The 16,171-nt window shown below is 41.7% G+C and overlaps 2 protein-coding genes across 3 annotated transcripts; one reads left to right on the top strand and one right to left on the bottom strand.

Moving 5' to 3' along the window:
• Positions 1 to 3,027: 3,027 nt before the first annotated feature.
• On the top strand, positions 3,028 to 9,386 carry serc1 (Serine incorporator 1). Its single transcript, NM_001141629.1, is given in 10 exon segments — positions 3,028 to 3,158; positions 4,396 to 4,557; positions 4,672 to 4,865; positions 5,022 to 5,101; positions 6,641 to 6,778; positions 6,930 to 7,099; positions 7,251 to 7,341; positions 7,444 to 7,588; positions 7,727 to 7,951; positions 8,434 to 9,386. Coding segments are annotated over 10 exon segments (1,386 nt in total). The 5' UTR covers positions 3,028 to 3,119; the 3' UTR covers positions 8,576 to 9,386.
• Positions 9,387 to 9,408: 22 nt separating this feature from the next.
• LOC106571372 (heat shock factor protein 2) lies at positions 9,409 to 15,781 on the bottom strand. 2 transcript variants are annotated; one of them, XM_014144388.2, is made up of 11 exons: positions 15,584 to 15,781; positions 15,041 to 15,149; positions 14,825 to 14,952; positions 12,105 to 12,229; positions 11,924 to 11,999; positions 11,711 to 11,769; positions 11,535 to 11,616; positions 11,138 to 11,250; positions 10,794 to 11,048; positions 10,557 to 10,619; positions 9,409 to 10,193 (listed from the first exon to the last, which is right to left on the bottom strand). In XM_014144388.2, exons 1-11 carry the CDS (start codon positions 15,674 to 15,676, stop codon positions 9,944 to 9,946), a joined length of 1,353 nt encoding a protein of 450 aa, XP_013999863.2. In that variant the 5' UTR covers positions 15,677 to 15,781; the 3' UTR covers positions 9,409 to 9,943. The 2 variants fall into 2 exon arrangements, with proteins under 2 accessions (XP_013999863.2, XP_013999862.2); XM_014144387.2 differs by having other exon boundaries at positions 10,508 to 10,619.
• Positions 15,782 to 16,171: the final 390 nt, after the last annotated feature.

Below are 16,171 nucleotides of genomic sequence, written 5' to 3' on the forward strand. Positions count from 1 at the left end.
GGAGAGTTTACAGTCTAGCCAGACACCTAGGTATTTGTAGTGGTCCACATATTCTAGGTCAGAACTGTCCAGGGTGGTGATGCTAGTCGGGCGGGCGGGTGCGGGCAGCGAACGGTTGAAAAGCATGCATTTGGTTTTACTAGTGTTTAAGAGCAGTTGGAGGCCATGGAAGGAGTGTTGTATGGCATTGAAGCTTGTTTGGAGGTTAGTGTCCAAGGAAGGGCCAGAAGTATACAGAATAGTGTCGTCTGCGTAGAGGTGGATCTGGGAATCGCCCGCAGCAAGAGCGACATCATTGATATATACAGAGAAAAGAGTCGGCCCGAGAATTGAACCCTGTGGCACCCCCATAGAGATTGCCAGAGGTCCGGACAACATGCCCTCCGATTTGACACACTGAACTCTGTCTGCAAAGTAGTTGGTGAACCAGGCGAGGCAGTCGTTAGAAAAACCAAGGCTATTGAGTCTGCCGATTAGAATACGGTGATTGACAGAGTCGAAAGCCTTGGCCAGGTCGATGAAGACGGCTGCACAGTACTGTCTTTTATCAATGGTGGTCATGATATCATTTAGTACCTTGAGCGTGGCTGTTCCCACATCTTGAAGCATGTGGGAACAGCAGACTGGGATAAGGATTGATTGAATATGTCCGTAAACACACCAGCCAGCTGGTCTGCGCATGCTCTGAAGAGGCGGCTGGGGATGCCGTCTGGGCCGGCAGCCTTGCGAGGGTTAACATGTTTAAATGTTTTACTCACGTTGGCTGCAGTGAAGGAGAGCCAGCAGGTTTTGGTAGCGGGCCGGGCTGTGTCAATGGCACTGTTGAACCTCAAAGCGAGCAAAGAAGTTGTTCAGTTTGTCTGGGAGCAAGACATCGTGGTCCGCGACTGGGCTGGTTTTCCTTTTGTAGTCCGTGATTGACTGTAGACCCTGCCACATACCTCTCGTGTCTGAGCCGTTGAATTGTGACTCTACTTCGTCTCTATACTGACCCTTAGCTTGTTTGATTGCCTTGTGGAGGGAATAGCTACACTGTTTGTATTCGGTCATGTTTCCGGTCACCTTGCCATGATTAAAAGCAGTGGTTCTCTCTTTAAGTTTTGTGCGAATGCTGCCATCAATCCACGGTTTCTGGTTGGGGAATGTTTTAATAGACGCTGTGGGTACATCACCGATGCACTTGCTAATAAAGTCGCTCACCGAATCAGCGTATTGATCAATGTTATTGTCCGACGCTATGTGGAACATATCCCAGTCCACGTGATCGAAGCTATCTTGAAGCGTGGAATCCGATTGGTCGGACCAGCGTTGAACAGACCTGAGCACGGGCGCTTCCTGTTTTAGTTTCTGTCTATAGGCTGGGAGCAACAAAATGGAGTCATGGTCAGATTTTCCGAAAGGAGGGTGGGGAAGGGCTTTATATGCGTAGCGGAAGTTAGAATAACAATGATCCAGGGTTTTGCTAGCCCGGGTCGAGCATTCGATATTAAAGTGATGGTCATGGAATCCATGGGAGAGATTAAACAAGTCCATCTAACCCCCTTTATTTTAAGGAATTAAGGAATTAACATGATTCCAGAATTCTCCCTGCTTGTCCACTTGACAACAGCCCAGGGTCTATTCACCACTAAGAGGTTTTGTTTGCTACATGTACTTAACCGCTTATTTCTGGCACTAAACGGTCACCATATATTCTTTCATACATTTTTTCAACTGGTACCAGGGGACATAGGGATGAGTCTTGTGAGGCCTGTGGGACTTTCCTTGGGTTGCACTACAATCACTGATCTATCGGAATAGAATGAAAAGGCATAGAGCATCATGCATTGTAACCATTTAGAGGAGGAAAACACGAAGTTTCAAGTTAAAGTCTCAAGAGAAAGAGGCACAAATGTAGTCTTGGCCCTGCCACTGATAGCCAGCAAAGAGAGAGCAGAATGGTAGATACCGCTGTTTGTCTGGAGTGAAATTGAAGGGAATGTGAGACAATTCATTTGATTTATTCCACCCTGGATTCAGTTGCCTTCAATATGTAACAATGTTCATTGAACAACAATGAAGGCATTGTGTTTAGAACCAACTAACAGATTCAAAGCAACAAATATGCCCATTTTCTGAGTATGCTGCATTTATTCACACTGGTGCATGATCACATCTTTGATCACATACGCAAGGCTAACCGGAAATGAGTCATAGATGGTGGATTCCCATAAAAGAAACAGAAGTGGCAGTGAGATTGTTAAGAAAGAAGTGATAACAGGGGTGGCATTAAGTGTTGAGGAGGATCAGTTGAAATGGAAGATTCTGTGATGCCCACCGGTTGGTGTGATGGAGAGCATGGGGAAACGGAGAAGACATTGTCTGTCCTGCTGAGCTTTGATGTAGAGTCTTTGTCAACAAGGTCAAGTTAGGAAGTGTAAGTTATCCCATGAGAACTTTTGTTTTCCGAAAATGCCAGTTTATGGGCATGTTGCAGTAGTGTGTAGTAGGGAGATCCCTAGATGTGAGAAGTGTGCAGGAGCAGTGTCGGGAGTGGTAGTGGAAGATGGGTACTGGGTGAGGGATATTGAGAGGATTCCTGTGGATAGACAGAACCCAAGAGAGAACGATGGGAAGAATATGTGCTTCAGTAAGGTGTGATTTTTAGTATTCATAGCCATGGTTGTCAATTGTACTGTATAAATGGATCGGAAGTCACAGAAAATAGAGGTAGTGGTGGCTGCCGCACAGAAGTACTTTGGATTGCAAGGATTTTTTTCAGAACAGTTGCATGGGTGTTGAGTGGTAGCGTTCTATCTTCTCAGACCGCTGGAATAGGATTAGATAGGGTTAAATAGTGGAATGGGGTGTTTTTTTAATGTTTTTTTTAAGGGTTAATAGTTGGCAGGGCAATTTTAATTTTCTCAAATTTTGTGTAATTTAATGTAGGTCCATAATTTAATTTAGGTACAGTAGGCAGTGAAATGCCTCACACACCAGTACAGTAGATGGCGGTATATGCACTTTCAATTGGATGCGATCCACCAACCAAATCCAAAGAAGAAGTGCGATTGTATTGTAAACAGACGAAAAGCATCCATCTTTTACAGCACAGAGAAGTCTTATTTCGGCAAAACATCATGGGGGCCGTTCTCGGACTGTGTTCCATGGCGAGTTGGGTAAGCCTTCGTTTTTATGATAATTAAAATAAAAGTCGACATCACTCAGATCCACTTTTTTTTTTTAAACGGACCGAATCAAATATTTATTCAGACGACAGTTTCACTAGCTACAGTAATCCTAAAGTAGCTGTGTTAGCGTCAATGCACAACAACAAAGCCAGGGTGGTTCCCTGTTCAGTCTGGCCTGGTGCATTGCCTTTTAATCAAATACATTGGCCCCGGGTAATCTTTCTAAAACATGACCACAATTTTAGCTAGCTAACGTTAGATGGTTAAAATGATCATCATGTTATTGATAAACAATCGTCATATGCAGGTTTTGACATTTCGATCCCCGAACTGGTTTGCTTTGCTTGCTCTCTATACATTTCTACAGCAATGTAGGCCTACTTGAGACCTAGCTAGATAGCCACTTTGTTATTGATAGTGCCTATATGTTCAAGAGTATTTTAATGACCCACATTTCACAATGCACTGGTAGCCTAACTGGAGACGTCATAGTTAACGTTAGCGGTTATCTAGCTAGGTCTCAAGTAGGCCTACATTGCTGTAGAAATGTATAGAGAGCAAGCAAAGCAAACCAGTTCGGGGTCGAACTGTCAACCTGCATATGACGATGGTTTATCAATAACATGATGATCATTTTAACCAGCTAGCTACCGCCCGGTACTTGGAAATATTGCAACACCGTAGCTAGGCATCAAAACAGAATCAAATGTCAGATAACCGTTAACTATGACGTCTCCAGTTAGGCTACCAGTGCATTGTGAAATGTGGGTCATTAAAATACTCTTGAACATAACGGCCCTCAGTTCAGTTAGGCATATGTCTGGTATTGTTTCCTATTTAGTTTAACTAAATTATATTCCTCAACTATTTTCAAGCTAAAAGTGTACCGTTAACTGCCTGGTCTCTCTTCCACATTGGTATCAACTTGATTAGGTTTGACACCTGCCGTGGCCAGATCTCTATTCTTAGCAGAGATTTGGTTTCCAAAGCAGTTAGCAACTTGGGAAAAACAAGTGTGTTGGTGTTATGTCAACCCTACTTAGATGTATTAACATTTATCAATGAATGAAAACCCTATTGACTTTGTACTTAGGCTATATTCTAACTGTAAAATCATTCAGCGGTGGGCAGATATATTATTCTGTCAGCATCAGTTCTATACTTGTATGACTTAGCTAATTGGTTTTAATCACATTTAACCTCATTCCCTTGTCTTGCCTTGTAGATCCCCTGTCTGTGTGGCACTGCCCCCTGCCTGCTGTGCAAATGCTGCCCCAGTGGGAATAACTCCACTGTCACCCGACTCATCTATGCCTTCTTCCTCCTGCTGTGCGTGGGCATCGCATGCATTATGCTCATGCCAGGGATGGAAGAGCAGCTCAAGAAGGTACCAAACTATTATTTTATATATATTTGATATACAACATTTACAATTAAGACAACTAATTCTACACATTTTTGTTTGGCCTGACTAATTACTTGTGCATCTTGGCTCTTGCAGATTCCAGGATTCTGTGATGGGGGAATGGGTACATCAATTCCAGGTGTGGAGGGTCATGTCAACTGTGATGTCTTGGTTGGCTACAAGGCTGTGTACCGTATCTGCTTCGGCATGGCAATGTTCTTCCTGCTCTTCTCCCTCCTCATGGTCAAAGTCAAGAGTAGCCAGGATCCCAGAGCTACTATACACAATGGGTAAATAGCACTGTGTCTTCTTCATATATGGGTAATGACAATATCAGTAAGCATTATATACTGCAATGCAGGAAGAGAAATAAGGAACAAGGGTATCCGTAAGTATATTTAAGTTCAAACAGGTCGATCAGTTAAAATACTTATGCTTTCTTTTAGGTTTTGGTTCTTCAAGTTTGCTTCTGCGACTGCCATTACCATTGGTGCATTCTTCATTCCAGAGGGTCCCTTCACAACTGGTAATGGCCTTTTTCATACAAATGTTTTTCTGTCTCATAGAAATATACAGTACCAGTCAAACGTTTGGACACACCTACTCATTCAAGGATTTTTCTTTATTTTTATAATTTTCTACATTGTAGAATAATAGTGAAGACATCAAAACTATGAAATAACACGTATGCAATCATGTTGTAAAGTGTTAAACAAATCAAAATATATTTTAGATTCTTCAAAGTAGCCACCGTTTGTCTTGATGACAGCTTGGCACACTCTTGGCATTCTCTCAACCAGCTTCACCTGGAATGCTTTTCCAACAGTTTTGGAGTTCCCACATATGCTGAGCACTTGTTGGCTGCTTTTCCTTCACTCTGCAGTCTAACTCATCCCAAACCATCTCAATTGAGTTGAGGTTGGGTGATTGTGGAGGCCATGTCATCTAATGCAGCACTCATCAATCTCCTTCTTGGTCAAATAGCCCTTACACAGCCTGGAGGTGTGTTGGGTCATTGTCCTGTTGAAAAACAAAACATAGTCCCACTAAGCGCAAACCAGATGGGATGGTGTATCGCTGCAGAATGCTGTGGTAGCCATGCTGGTTAAGTGTGCCTTGAATCCTAAATAAATCACAGACAGTGTCACCAGCAAAGCACCCTCACACCTCCTCCATGCTTCACGGTGGGAACCACACATCCGGAGATCATCCGTTCACCTACTCTGCGTCTCACAAAGACACGGAGGTTGGAACCAAAAATCGTACATTTGGGCTCATCAGATTTCCACCGGTCTAATGTCCATTGCTCGTGTTTCCTGGCCCAAGCAAGTCTCTTCTTCTTATTGGTGTCCTTTAGTAGTAGCCTGATTCACGCAGTCTCCTTTGAACAGTTGATGTTAAGATGTGTCTGTTACTTGAACTCTGTGAAGCATTTATTTGGGCTGCAATTTCTGAGGCTGGTAACTCTAATGAACTTATTCTCTGCAGCAGAGGTAACTCTGGGTCTTCCTTTCCCGTGGCGTTCCTCATGAGAGCCAGTTTCATCATAGCGCTTTATGGTTTTTGCGATTGCACTTGAAGAAACTTTAAAAGTTCTTGACATTTTCCACATTGACTGACCTTCATGTCTTAAGGTAATGATGGACTGTTGTTTCTCTTTGCTTATTTGAACTGTCCTTGCCATAATATGGACTTGGTCTTTTAACAAATAGGGCTTTCTTCTGTATACCACACCTTCCTTGTCACAACACCACTAATTGGCTCAAACGTATTAACAAGGTAAGAAATTCCACAAATTAACTTTTAACAAAGCACGCCTGTTAATTGAAATGCATTCCAGGTGACTACCTCATGAAGCTGGTTGAGAGAATGCCAAGAGTGTGCAAAGCTGCCATCAAGGCAAAGGGTGGCTACTTTAAAGAATCTCAAATATCAACTAGAAAAAAGTACAAATAAAGAAAAACCCTTTAATGAGTAGGTGTCCAAACTTTTGACTGGTACTGTAAGTGTAGCTAATAATACTCACTTAGCACGCAGCTAGTTCACACTTCTTTCTCTCCCTTAGTTTGGTTCTACATAGGAATGGCTGGAGCTTTTTGCTTCATCCTGATCCAGCTGGTCCTGCTGATAGACTTTGCCCACTCCTGGAATGAGTCCTGGGTGGAGAAGATGGAGGAGGGCAACTCTCGCTGCTGGTATGCAGGTATGGTAATCAACAGGAGCTTCTCTTTAAGAATACCTTGTGAAAATGCACTGGTGACAGGTTGAGTTAAAGCAACCCTCTGTGTCTACACTTAACTCCCATTGTCCTCATTGTCCAGAAATAACCAGTAAGTCTAATTTCTCCCGTGCAGCTCTGCTGTCTGCTACAACCATCAACTACATCCTGTCCCTGGTGTCTCTGATCATGTTCTACGTCTACTACACCCACACTGACGGCTGCACTGAGAACAAGGCCTTCATCACTGTCAACATGCTGCTGTGTGTCGGAGCTTCAGTCATGTCCGTCCTGCCCAAGATTCAGGTAAGGAAGTGCATTGGACCAGCATGTCACCTCACACTCCATGTTGTACCCCAAAAACCTTAGTCTCTGGACCTTCATCTTGTATAATAAACATGTAATTATAATATGTTCTGACACATTTACATCTTAGTGTCACCCCTTTTCTCAACAGGAGTCCCAGCCAAGGTCCGGGTTGCTGCAGTCTTCCATTGTGACTCTGTACACCATGTATCTCACCTGGTCTGCCATGACCAATGAGCCAGGTGAGAATTTTAATGATCAAATGTCTCCAATACACCAATAAATGGCTAGCTCTTCATCAAGACAAGCACTTGAGTAAATGTGTTTGTCTTTGCCATCCACAGACAAGAAATGCAACCCAAGCTTGCTGGGTATCATTGGCCTCAACAACACCACCCCAGCTGGTAAGGACCACCCTGTTGTTCAGTGGTGGGATGCCCAGGGTATTGTGGGGCTGGTCCTGTTCCTGATGTGTGTTCTGTACTCAAGGTAAGGAAACAAGTCAGACCCAAACAACGTCTGCAGTTTTCTCTTTGAAGAAACTGCTAATGCTATTTTACCATTTACCAGCTTTGTAGCAGTTGCTATTGACCCTGACAATAACATGTTATCCATTCATTCCTATAGCATCCGCAACTCCTCCAACACCCAGGTGAACAAACTGTCTCTGACCAGTGACGAGTCTTCCCTGATTGAGGATGGCCACCACCCTGAGAACTTTGACGTGGAAGATGGCGAGAACCGGGCCGTGGACAACGAGAAGGACGGAGTCACCTACAGCTACTCCTTCTTCCACTTCATGCTCTTCCTGGCCTCCCTCTACATCATGATGACCCTCACCAACTGGTACAGGTGTGTATCCTCACTCTCCTGGATTATTTGGTCTGGTAGGATGATAACTAGGCAATTGCAGTAATGAGTCTGTAGCCTTAGTATTGAATATTGTGAAATATACACAGGTCATAACATGTAGAAGTTGTCCCTTTTCAGGTTTAGAAGAAGTGACCGCTCAATGCTAACTCCCTTTCATTTAAGATGGTTAGCATAGCTAGTAAACAAATCGGTGGTGGTAGTCAGTTGTTTTTAACTCTAATGCAATTGATTGATTAAGTATTACAGGAACATGTATTTGAGTTGACATCCATACAGGCATTATACTCCGATTTTTACCTCAACATAGTGTGAAATACACACAAACAGTAGCCTAAATGAGATCTTTCCCTCACGGCCCTTTTCCCCCACACATTTCCATGGCAATTGTTTTGGTTGAGTTTGATTGACCTCTTTTACCGCATCTATCCCTCCTGAGTTTGACTTGTCTTTGATTTTCTCAGCCCTGACTCCAACTATGAGACAATGACCAGCAAGTGGCCCTCTGTCTGGGTGAAGATCTCCTCCAGCTGGATCTGCATTGCCCTCTATGTGTGGACCCTGGCAGCCCCACTGGTCCTAGTCAACCGAGACTTTGACGGATGATCTAAAGAATGAGGGGGGCAATCATTTGCTCATGATCATTTTGAATATTCAACTCGTAAGGTGAACAAGCTCTGTAAATACTGTATGTGCATTCCCCACCCACCCTTTTTGTTAATACACTGCATGCATGCTATAGTATTGAATACATGGGTGTGTTATGTAACATGTTTTATCCTATTGCAAAATTAAAGAATGTTTTTTGCTGAGTTGGGGTTGTAAAGGTAGCTGGGGCTTGGAGAGATGGTCAGTGAAAGGACTCCTCAACTGTCATTGACTCTGGATAAGAGACATTCAGAAAGAACCATTGATTTGTTACAAAATGGGCAAGACTGCTTGATGTTTGATAATATGCTACACTTTGCTTTAAGTTATGCATATGTAGCAATGAAGTGCAGGGTTTCAGATTTTAGCTCATTGTTGTAATCCAGGGACATTTCCATCAGTGATGTACCAGTGGCATGATATTATAGGCTAATCTACCATCATGCTTTGCTGTGCTTCCCTTTTCAGAACATCCTCCCAAATTGCAAAACTGAAACTACAGTTTTCCCTTTTGTGATCATGCACATCTTGTGTTATAGGTCAAATATTAGTCCCTCAGTTTTGTGTACCTTGTTACTTATGATTCACACTGGAGTTATCTTAATGTAAAATACTGATGTTCAGTGGATAAATTATTTTGTAGATGCTTTAACATACTAGAAATGTGTATTCAGTATTTCCAGCAGACTGACAATTGTTTGTCTTTTGACATGTATTAAAGTGCATTGTAACCCACCTTTTAATAAACTTGAATATACCTTCACCTACAGAACAAAGCATTCAGAATGTAATGATGCTTTTGCTGTTCTTTTAATGTCATTGCCACTAAGCTTCGCAATCTATGAAACATTATGATACACACAGTACATATCAGACTACAGTACTTGAAATGATCAACATTGGGATTCTACTAAGGAAATGATGCAGGCACTTCTGTTTTTTGTTCATTAAAGATTAATGTGATCCTTAATACAGAAATCAATAATACAGTGAAACATTCCCCTTTTCACAAGAAACGCTGAAACCTAAACCAACAACATAATTGCAGCCTCATCTTTATCGGGGTTTACATACAGCTGTTAGATTGCTTCACTATTTCCACTAAATGACGGAATGTCTTATGAACAGAAAAGTACCAAAAGATACGGGGAACTAGAACATTTTGACAAGTATCTACAAAAGGTCCAATCCTTTTTCTGCTCCTTGGTTAACCTTGTTAAATCTCCAGCTGTGTCGAGTCAGTGGTGTCGCCCTCTGGGTTGAGTTCACACAGGTAGAAGAGCGTTGACTCGCTGGCCTCTGCCTCAGTCAGGGGCTCCAGGCGGATCAGAGAGCTTCGTGGAGGCTCCTCGTCTGGCTCCAGGAGGTCTGTGGGGACCTCAGTATTGTGCTGCAGCAGGCTGTCTCCCAGCTCTGTGGCTGTGTTGCTGTCTGCCTCTGTGGCCAAAGGGGTGCAGCCATCCAGGAAGGCCAGCAGAGGGCAGGACGTGTACTGGACCAGCTGGTTGTCTGCTGAGAAACTAGACTTGTCTCCTTTGGATAGCAGCCCTGCATTTTCTTTGGGACCACCACTCCCCTAAAGAGTGAAATTAATGAGGATTCAGAAACACAAATAAAATTCAGACAGACTTGGTGTATAATCATTACGTCAATTCTGTGGCAAAAGGTTTTGCAACAGAAACCGTTTACTCCAAATGGGAAATGCAAACGAGAGTTTCTATTGGACAAATTCAGGTAGGTCCCTCCATGTTTCATTCCGTTTGCTGTGTTTGGTTCTTAAACCGTTTCTGTAACAAATACATCCCGGATATTGAATTGAGTGGGGTCACCAGGTAATTCTATACAAGTGCAAAACTGTAGATTTTGTATGGAAATGTAATTAACATAAACCTCTGTGGCCTCTAAAATATCTGGATCAATGCTGAACTGCTTCCCGTACAACATAGCCTGAAAGTCTTCCAAACTGCAGTCAATGCTGTCCAAGTAGTCCATCAGCTCAACCCTGTTAAAACATTTGGATGCCTATTAACTGTAAGACGAGACAATAATTCAATAGGCCTATATCCTTTCAAATGAAAAAATGCAACGCAGTAATATGGAACATAATGTGAGAAAGCCTTCTCAAGTTCTTCATGAACTACAGGCCACAAACGTAAAGCTAGTCAAGTCCACTTACTTGCCGAGGAGGTTGATATTCTGAGAAATAGCTCCACTCTCATTGAGAATTGAGTCCATCATCTTCATGGGATCCTCCAGGCTCAACCCTGACTGTTTGTTGAGCTGCAAGGTGCTGCTTGTGGGAAGGCTATCATATGTGCTTATGGTGGTCTCTTCTGGTTCGATTACTAAAGAGTTGGTCTGTCCTATACTGTCAGCGCTGTCTGTCTGTGACACAGTATTGCTGTTGAAGACCTCAACTATTTCTACATCCCTGAGAATGAAGGACAGGAGAAAAGGCATGAGGATGGATGATGGCAGATGGAAATATACATGAAACAATTTTTTTTTATGTTGAATTACGATTGATCCAATGCTCTTGAGGGGCCCTCTGTGATCTCTGTGTCATCATCAGTTACATCACAGATGACGACATCGTCAGTAAGATCAGCACTCTTCAAACCGCTGACAGAGGGCTGGGAGAGAGTTCAAAATGTACATCTTTAGAATAGCTTACATTGAGAAAACAGACTTTTGAAATAACATTAGAAACTCATATTCTGGAAGAAATCTGCGCCGCCGCCAATGTCAAGTTTTGTTCTCACAATGCGGCATTTTCCTGGGCAGTGATCCTGCCTTAATATTGGAAAAAAATAGAAAGATCTGTTTGCTAGCATTATTAGTGTCCTGACTGATTGGATGGACACCACCATGTATACCTTACATAGGGAGGTAAACCCATTCAGACCTCTACACATACTTTGTTGTGGTCCAGAGGAGGATCATCGTAGATTTCATGGATGTATTTAGGCTTCTTTCCATTGCTGTTCAGTAGAATAGGCCTGTAAAATGGAGATTCAGATGTAAAATGAATTAATAATGTTGAGTAATCGATGATGTTATTCAGAGGAAGATTGCTATACTACGAAGCCTTACCTCTTGCGTTTTAAACTCATCCGGTTCTTCTGTACCAATGTGATGATGAATTGTATCAACTGAAATGAATAAAGACAATTATTATCAAAGTTAGACTGAACTATTATACCCTAAAGGCCAATTGTTATGCGTTTTTATTGTGAGCAAATTGTTTCCAATTCAATTCCTACTGAATATTGAAACTCATTCTTGGTGCAGATTTTTTTGCTGCACCTTCTTAATGATTTGCTGCTGTTGGGAGTGCTTCTGTCTCAGGTCTGATACTTCGCTCCATAGACCTTCATTATCTCTGTAAACATAAATTCAAGTATGAGCATAGAACTGTCTCCAAACCAACACATCACTACTACTTTCTAACCTCCATTTGATAGCCAGGGCATGGTAGTTTGCTTACCTTTTCAGTGTGTTGAGTCTGGAATCAATGCTTTCTTGTTTTCCATGAACATTCTGAACACTGGCCAAAATATTGGACAGGTCTTCCTGTCTAATCTTGGTATCATTTGGTCTTGCATTGGAAACCTGAAAAAATATGCCCTTATTCAGTTTGACGTACTTACTGATATAGGCCATTTATTTGTTTACCATAATATGTTTGTTTCCATGAGGTCTTACCTAGGGCTGTTGCAGTGACCGTATTACCACTACACCGGCGGTCACAAGTCGAGAAGGCAGTCAAATTCCACATGACCGTTTAGTCACGGTAATTAGGCTTCTCCAAGCTCTGATGCTGCTGCTAGTCATTAGCCTACCAAACTTGCTAATTGCCTGGTACTCAGCACGCTATTGTCCCTCTAATCACTATAACATCATACAAATGTATTCGAAAATCTAATGAAACACTTCATGAGAACCCATCAGCTCATGTTGTGCAACATTTGTTTAGGCTATGCGGGAGAAAACAGAGTGATGGCCGTTAATAAAAAGAGGAGGATCCCATCAGCCTTCTATAGGCTTGCCCTAATATATTTATTTCTCAACTTCCCTAATATTAAGCACATTGCTTATATTTAAAACAGGAGTAGAGCCTACCTGGCTGGCATGAAAATAAACCACAGGGAAAAGTCCTCCATTCACTATTTAAGTGCATAGATTACGTATTTTTCCCGGCTGCCCCTGTTTTGATACAGGTGCATGATAATGGTCCATTCTAAATCAAAACAAATGTCACACATACAGTACCAGTCAAAAGTTGACACACCTACTCATTCAAGGGTTTTTCTTTATTTTACTATTTTCTACATTGAAGAATAATAGTGAAGACATCAAAACTATGAAATTATGTTGTAACCAAAAAAAGTGTTAAACAAATCAAAATGTATTTTATATATTTGAGATTCTTCAAAGTAGCCACCCTTTGCCTTGACAGCTTTGCACCCTCTTGGCATTATCTCAATCAGCTTCATGAGGTAGTCACCTGGAATGCATTTCAATTAACAGGTGTGCCTTGTTAAAAGTGAATTTGTGGAATTTCTTTCCTTCTTACTGCGTTTGAGCCAATCAGTTGTGTTGTGAGGGGGGGGGGGGGGGGGGGGGTACAGAAGATAGCCCTATTTGGTAAAAGACCAAGTCCATATTATGGCAAGAACAGTTCAAACAAGCAAAGAGAAATGACAGTCCATCATTACTTTAAGACATGAAGGTCAGTCATTACAGAAAATTTCAAGAACTTTGAAAGTTTCTTCAAGTGCAGTCACAAAAACCATCAAGCGCTATGATGCAACTGGCTCTCATGAGGACCGCCAGCAGAGTTGCCTCTGCTGCAGATAATAAGTTCATTAGAGTTACCAGCCTCAGAAATTGCAGCCCAAATAAATGCTTCACAGAGTTCAAGTAACAGACACATCAACAACTGTTCAGAGGAGACTGTGTGAATCAGGCCTTCATGGTCGAATTTCTGCAAAGAAACCACTACTAAAGGACACCAATAAGAAGAAGAAACACGATCAATGGACATTAGACCGGTGGAAATTTGTCCTTTGGTCAAACGCCATGTCTTCGTGAGATGCGGTGTGGGTGAACGGATGATCTCTGCATGTGTATTTCCCACCGTAAAGCATTGAGGAAGAGGTGTTATGGTGTGGGGGGTGCTTTATATAGAATTCAAGCACACTTAACCGGTATGGCTACCACAGCATTCTGCAGCGATACACCATCCCATCTGGTTTGGGCTTAGTGGGGCTATCATTTGTTTTTCAACAGGACAATGACCCAAAACACACCTCCAGGCTGTGTAAGGGCTGTTTTACCAAGAAGGAGAGTGATGGAATGCTGCATCAGATGACCTGGCCTCCACAATTCCCCGACCTCAACCAAATTGAGATGGTTTGGGATGAGTCGGACCGCAGAGCGAAGGAAAATGCGTGCTCAGCATATGTGGGAACGCCTTCAAGACTTTTGGAAAAGCATTCCAGGTGAAGCTGGTTGAGAGAATGCCAAAAGTGTGCAAAGCTGTCATCAAGGCAAAGGGTGGCTACTTGATGAATCTCAAATAAAATATATTTTGATTTGTTTAACACTTTTTTGGTTACTACATGTTATTTCATAGTTTTGATGTCGTCACTATTATCCTACAATGTAGAAAATAGTAAAAATAAAGAAAAACCCTTGAATGAGTACGTGTTCTAAAACTTTTGACTGGTAGTGTAGGAGTACCTATTTCTTTAAACCGCTCAACACAGAATAGCCGCATGTGCGCACTCCCTCAAATCATTTCGGAGAAATTATTTATATTTTATTCAGGTTTGTTCAATTGTATTCTTCATACTATAAAATAGTACCATGGAATTATAAGCAAATCTTGTCTGCTAAATGAACTAGTGTAGCCCACAGCCATTTGGCATAGCCACATCTGGATCTAACATAAGGAAAACTCAGATTATGCTATTCTTTTCTTCTGAAATAGACTACAATTTCTTTAGACATGTCTAAAATAAATAATGGATTTATTGTGACGGTGTAGGCTATATTACATGGATTTAGACTTTTAAAAAGGCTTGCAGACTATGTGTGGAGATGTTAAATGTGTTTATGTTAATTAACGATCAATTACTGTGAGACCGACAGTTATTTGCTTTACAATCACCGGCTGACAAACCGCCACAGCCCTAGTCTTACCTTTCTTTTGATGTTTTCCAGCAAGTCATCCTGCCCATGTTTAAAGTAATGATGCTGAAATTCAACTGGTCCATCCCTCTCTTGCTTTACTATGCCTGTGTCGATGTGCATCACTTTGCGAAATCCATCTGCAAATTGAACATCCATTAGACAGCTGCACAAGAGGCATTCCAATAAAACAGCAGAGCCGCTATGTTTATAGAAGCGCTTACTTACACATATTCAGCTGTCTGACAAAGCTGGCCATGTTGTTGTGCTTGAAGAACTTGGGAAGGATATCCTTGGCAAATCGCTGTTCATCCATGACAAGGAAACTGTTACCTTCCTAAAAAAATATGTATATATTAGGAGACTAGAATGTCTACAACTACTTTCACTCAATTACATTTTTGTGTGTTAAATTTCAGAACGTAAATAGTGCATGGGTATTCTTGCTTTATTTTATCATGGAATGCTTATTTATATGCTCTTTTGTTAGCTAGCCAATTGTATTGATATGCTATTATAAGAAGCTAGCCAAATTACAAACAGATCATTCAAAATAACGTGCTAGCTTTAGCCAGCAGGGACAACAATAGCAAAAGAGTATCAGTAACAAAACAAAACGATGCTTCTTGAATCCTTCTAATCGACACATGCATCTAGGACTAGGCAGACATAGCTACTATAACTGGCTAACTCGTTTCACACCCTGCAGTCAAGTGCTAGCGCTACCTAGCTCTGCCAGGCTGGCACGCTCAGTTGGGCAATTTAATTTACCTGACTCCAACAAATAAATTCATTTGTGTCAGAATCTTCCACAAGAGTCCAAAGCTTGGTGAGAAAGGCTGGTACATTTGAATTTTGTTTCATTTTGCAAATTGAAAAAGGAAAGATGCCTTTTGGTGATGAAACAAGCAAGTCGCTGAGAAGAAGAAAACAAGCGTCCTAAGCATGCATACGACTTCCTGTTTGAAGAGCAGCAGCTGATTGGTTGAATGTTGACTTACATGACGTTTCACACGTGAAACATGTAGAATAATGCATAGATCATTATACGTTTGCAAATGATTGCTGAAATGTTTTAGTTTTTCTGTGACATGCATTAAAGTAACTGACCAGATTTCTATTAAATATGACCTTTAATAAATTGCAATATGAGTTCAATCGTTTTCCTTTCAAAAAAAGGTAATGAAGTATTGGTGAAATGTTGTAGTTTTTCTGACATGATTTAAAGGTACACTCAGCAATATGATATAGATGCAGAAACTAAACAGCATAGTGGGTCAATTTCTATAACAACTAAGAGCGTTGAAGCGCGAGGCTCAACATCTCTGCCTTTTTGGTGTGTGTGACTTTGTGAGAGAG

Source organism: Salmo salar, chromosome 15 (genome assembly GCF_965601325.2).
Source record: "Salmo salar chromosome 15, fSalSal1, whole genome shotgun sequence".
In the NCBI taxonomy this organism is placed as follows: domain Eukaryota; kingdom Metazoa; phylum Chordata; class Actinopteri; order Salmoniformes; family Salmonidae; genus Salmo; species Salmo salar.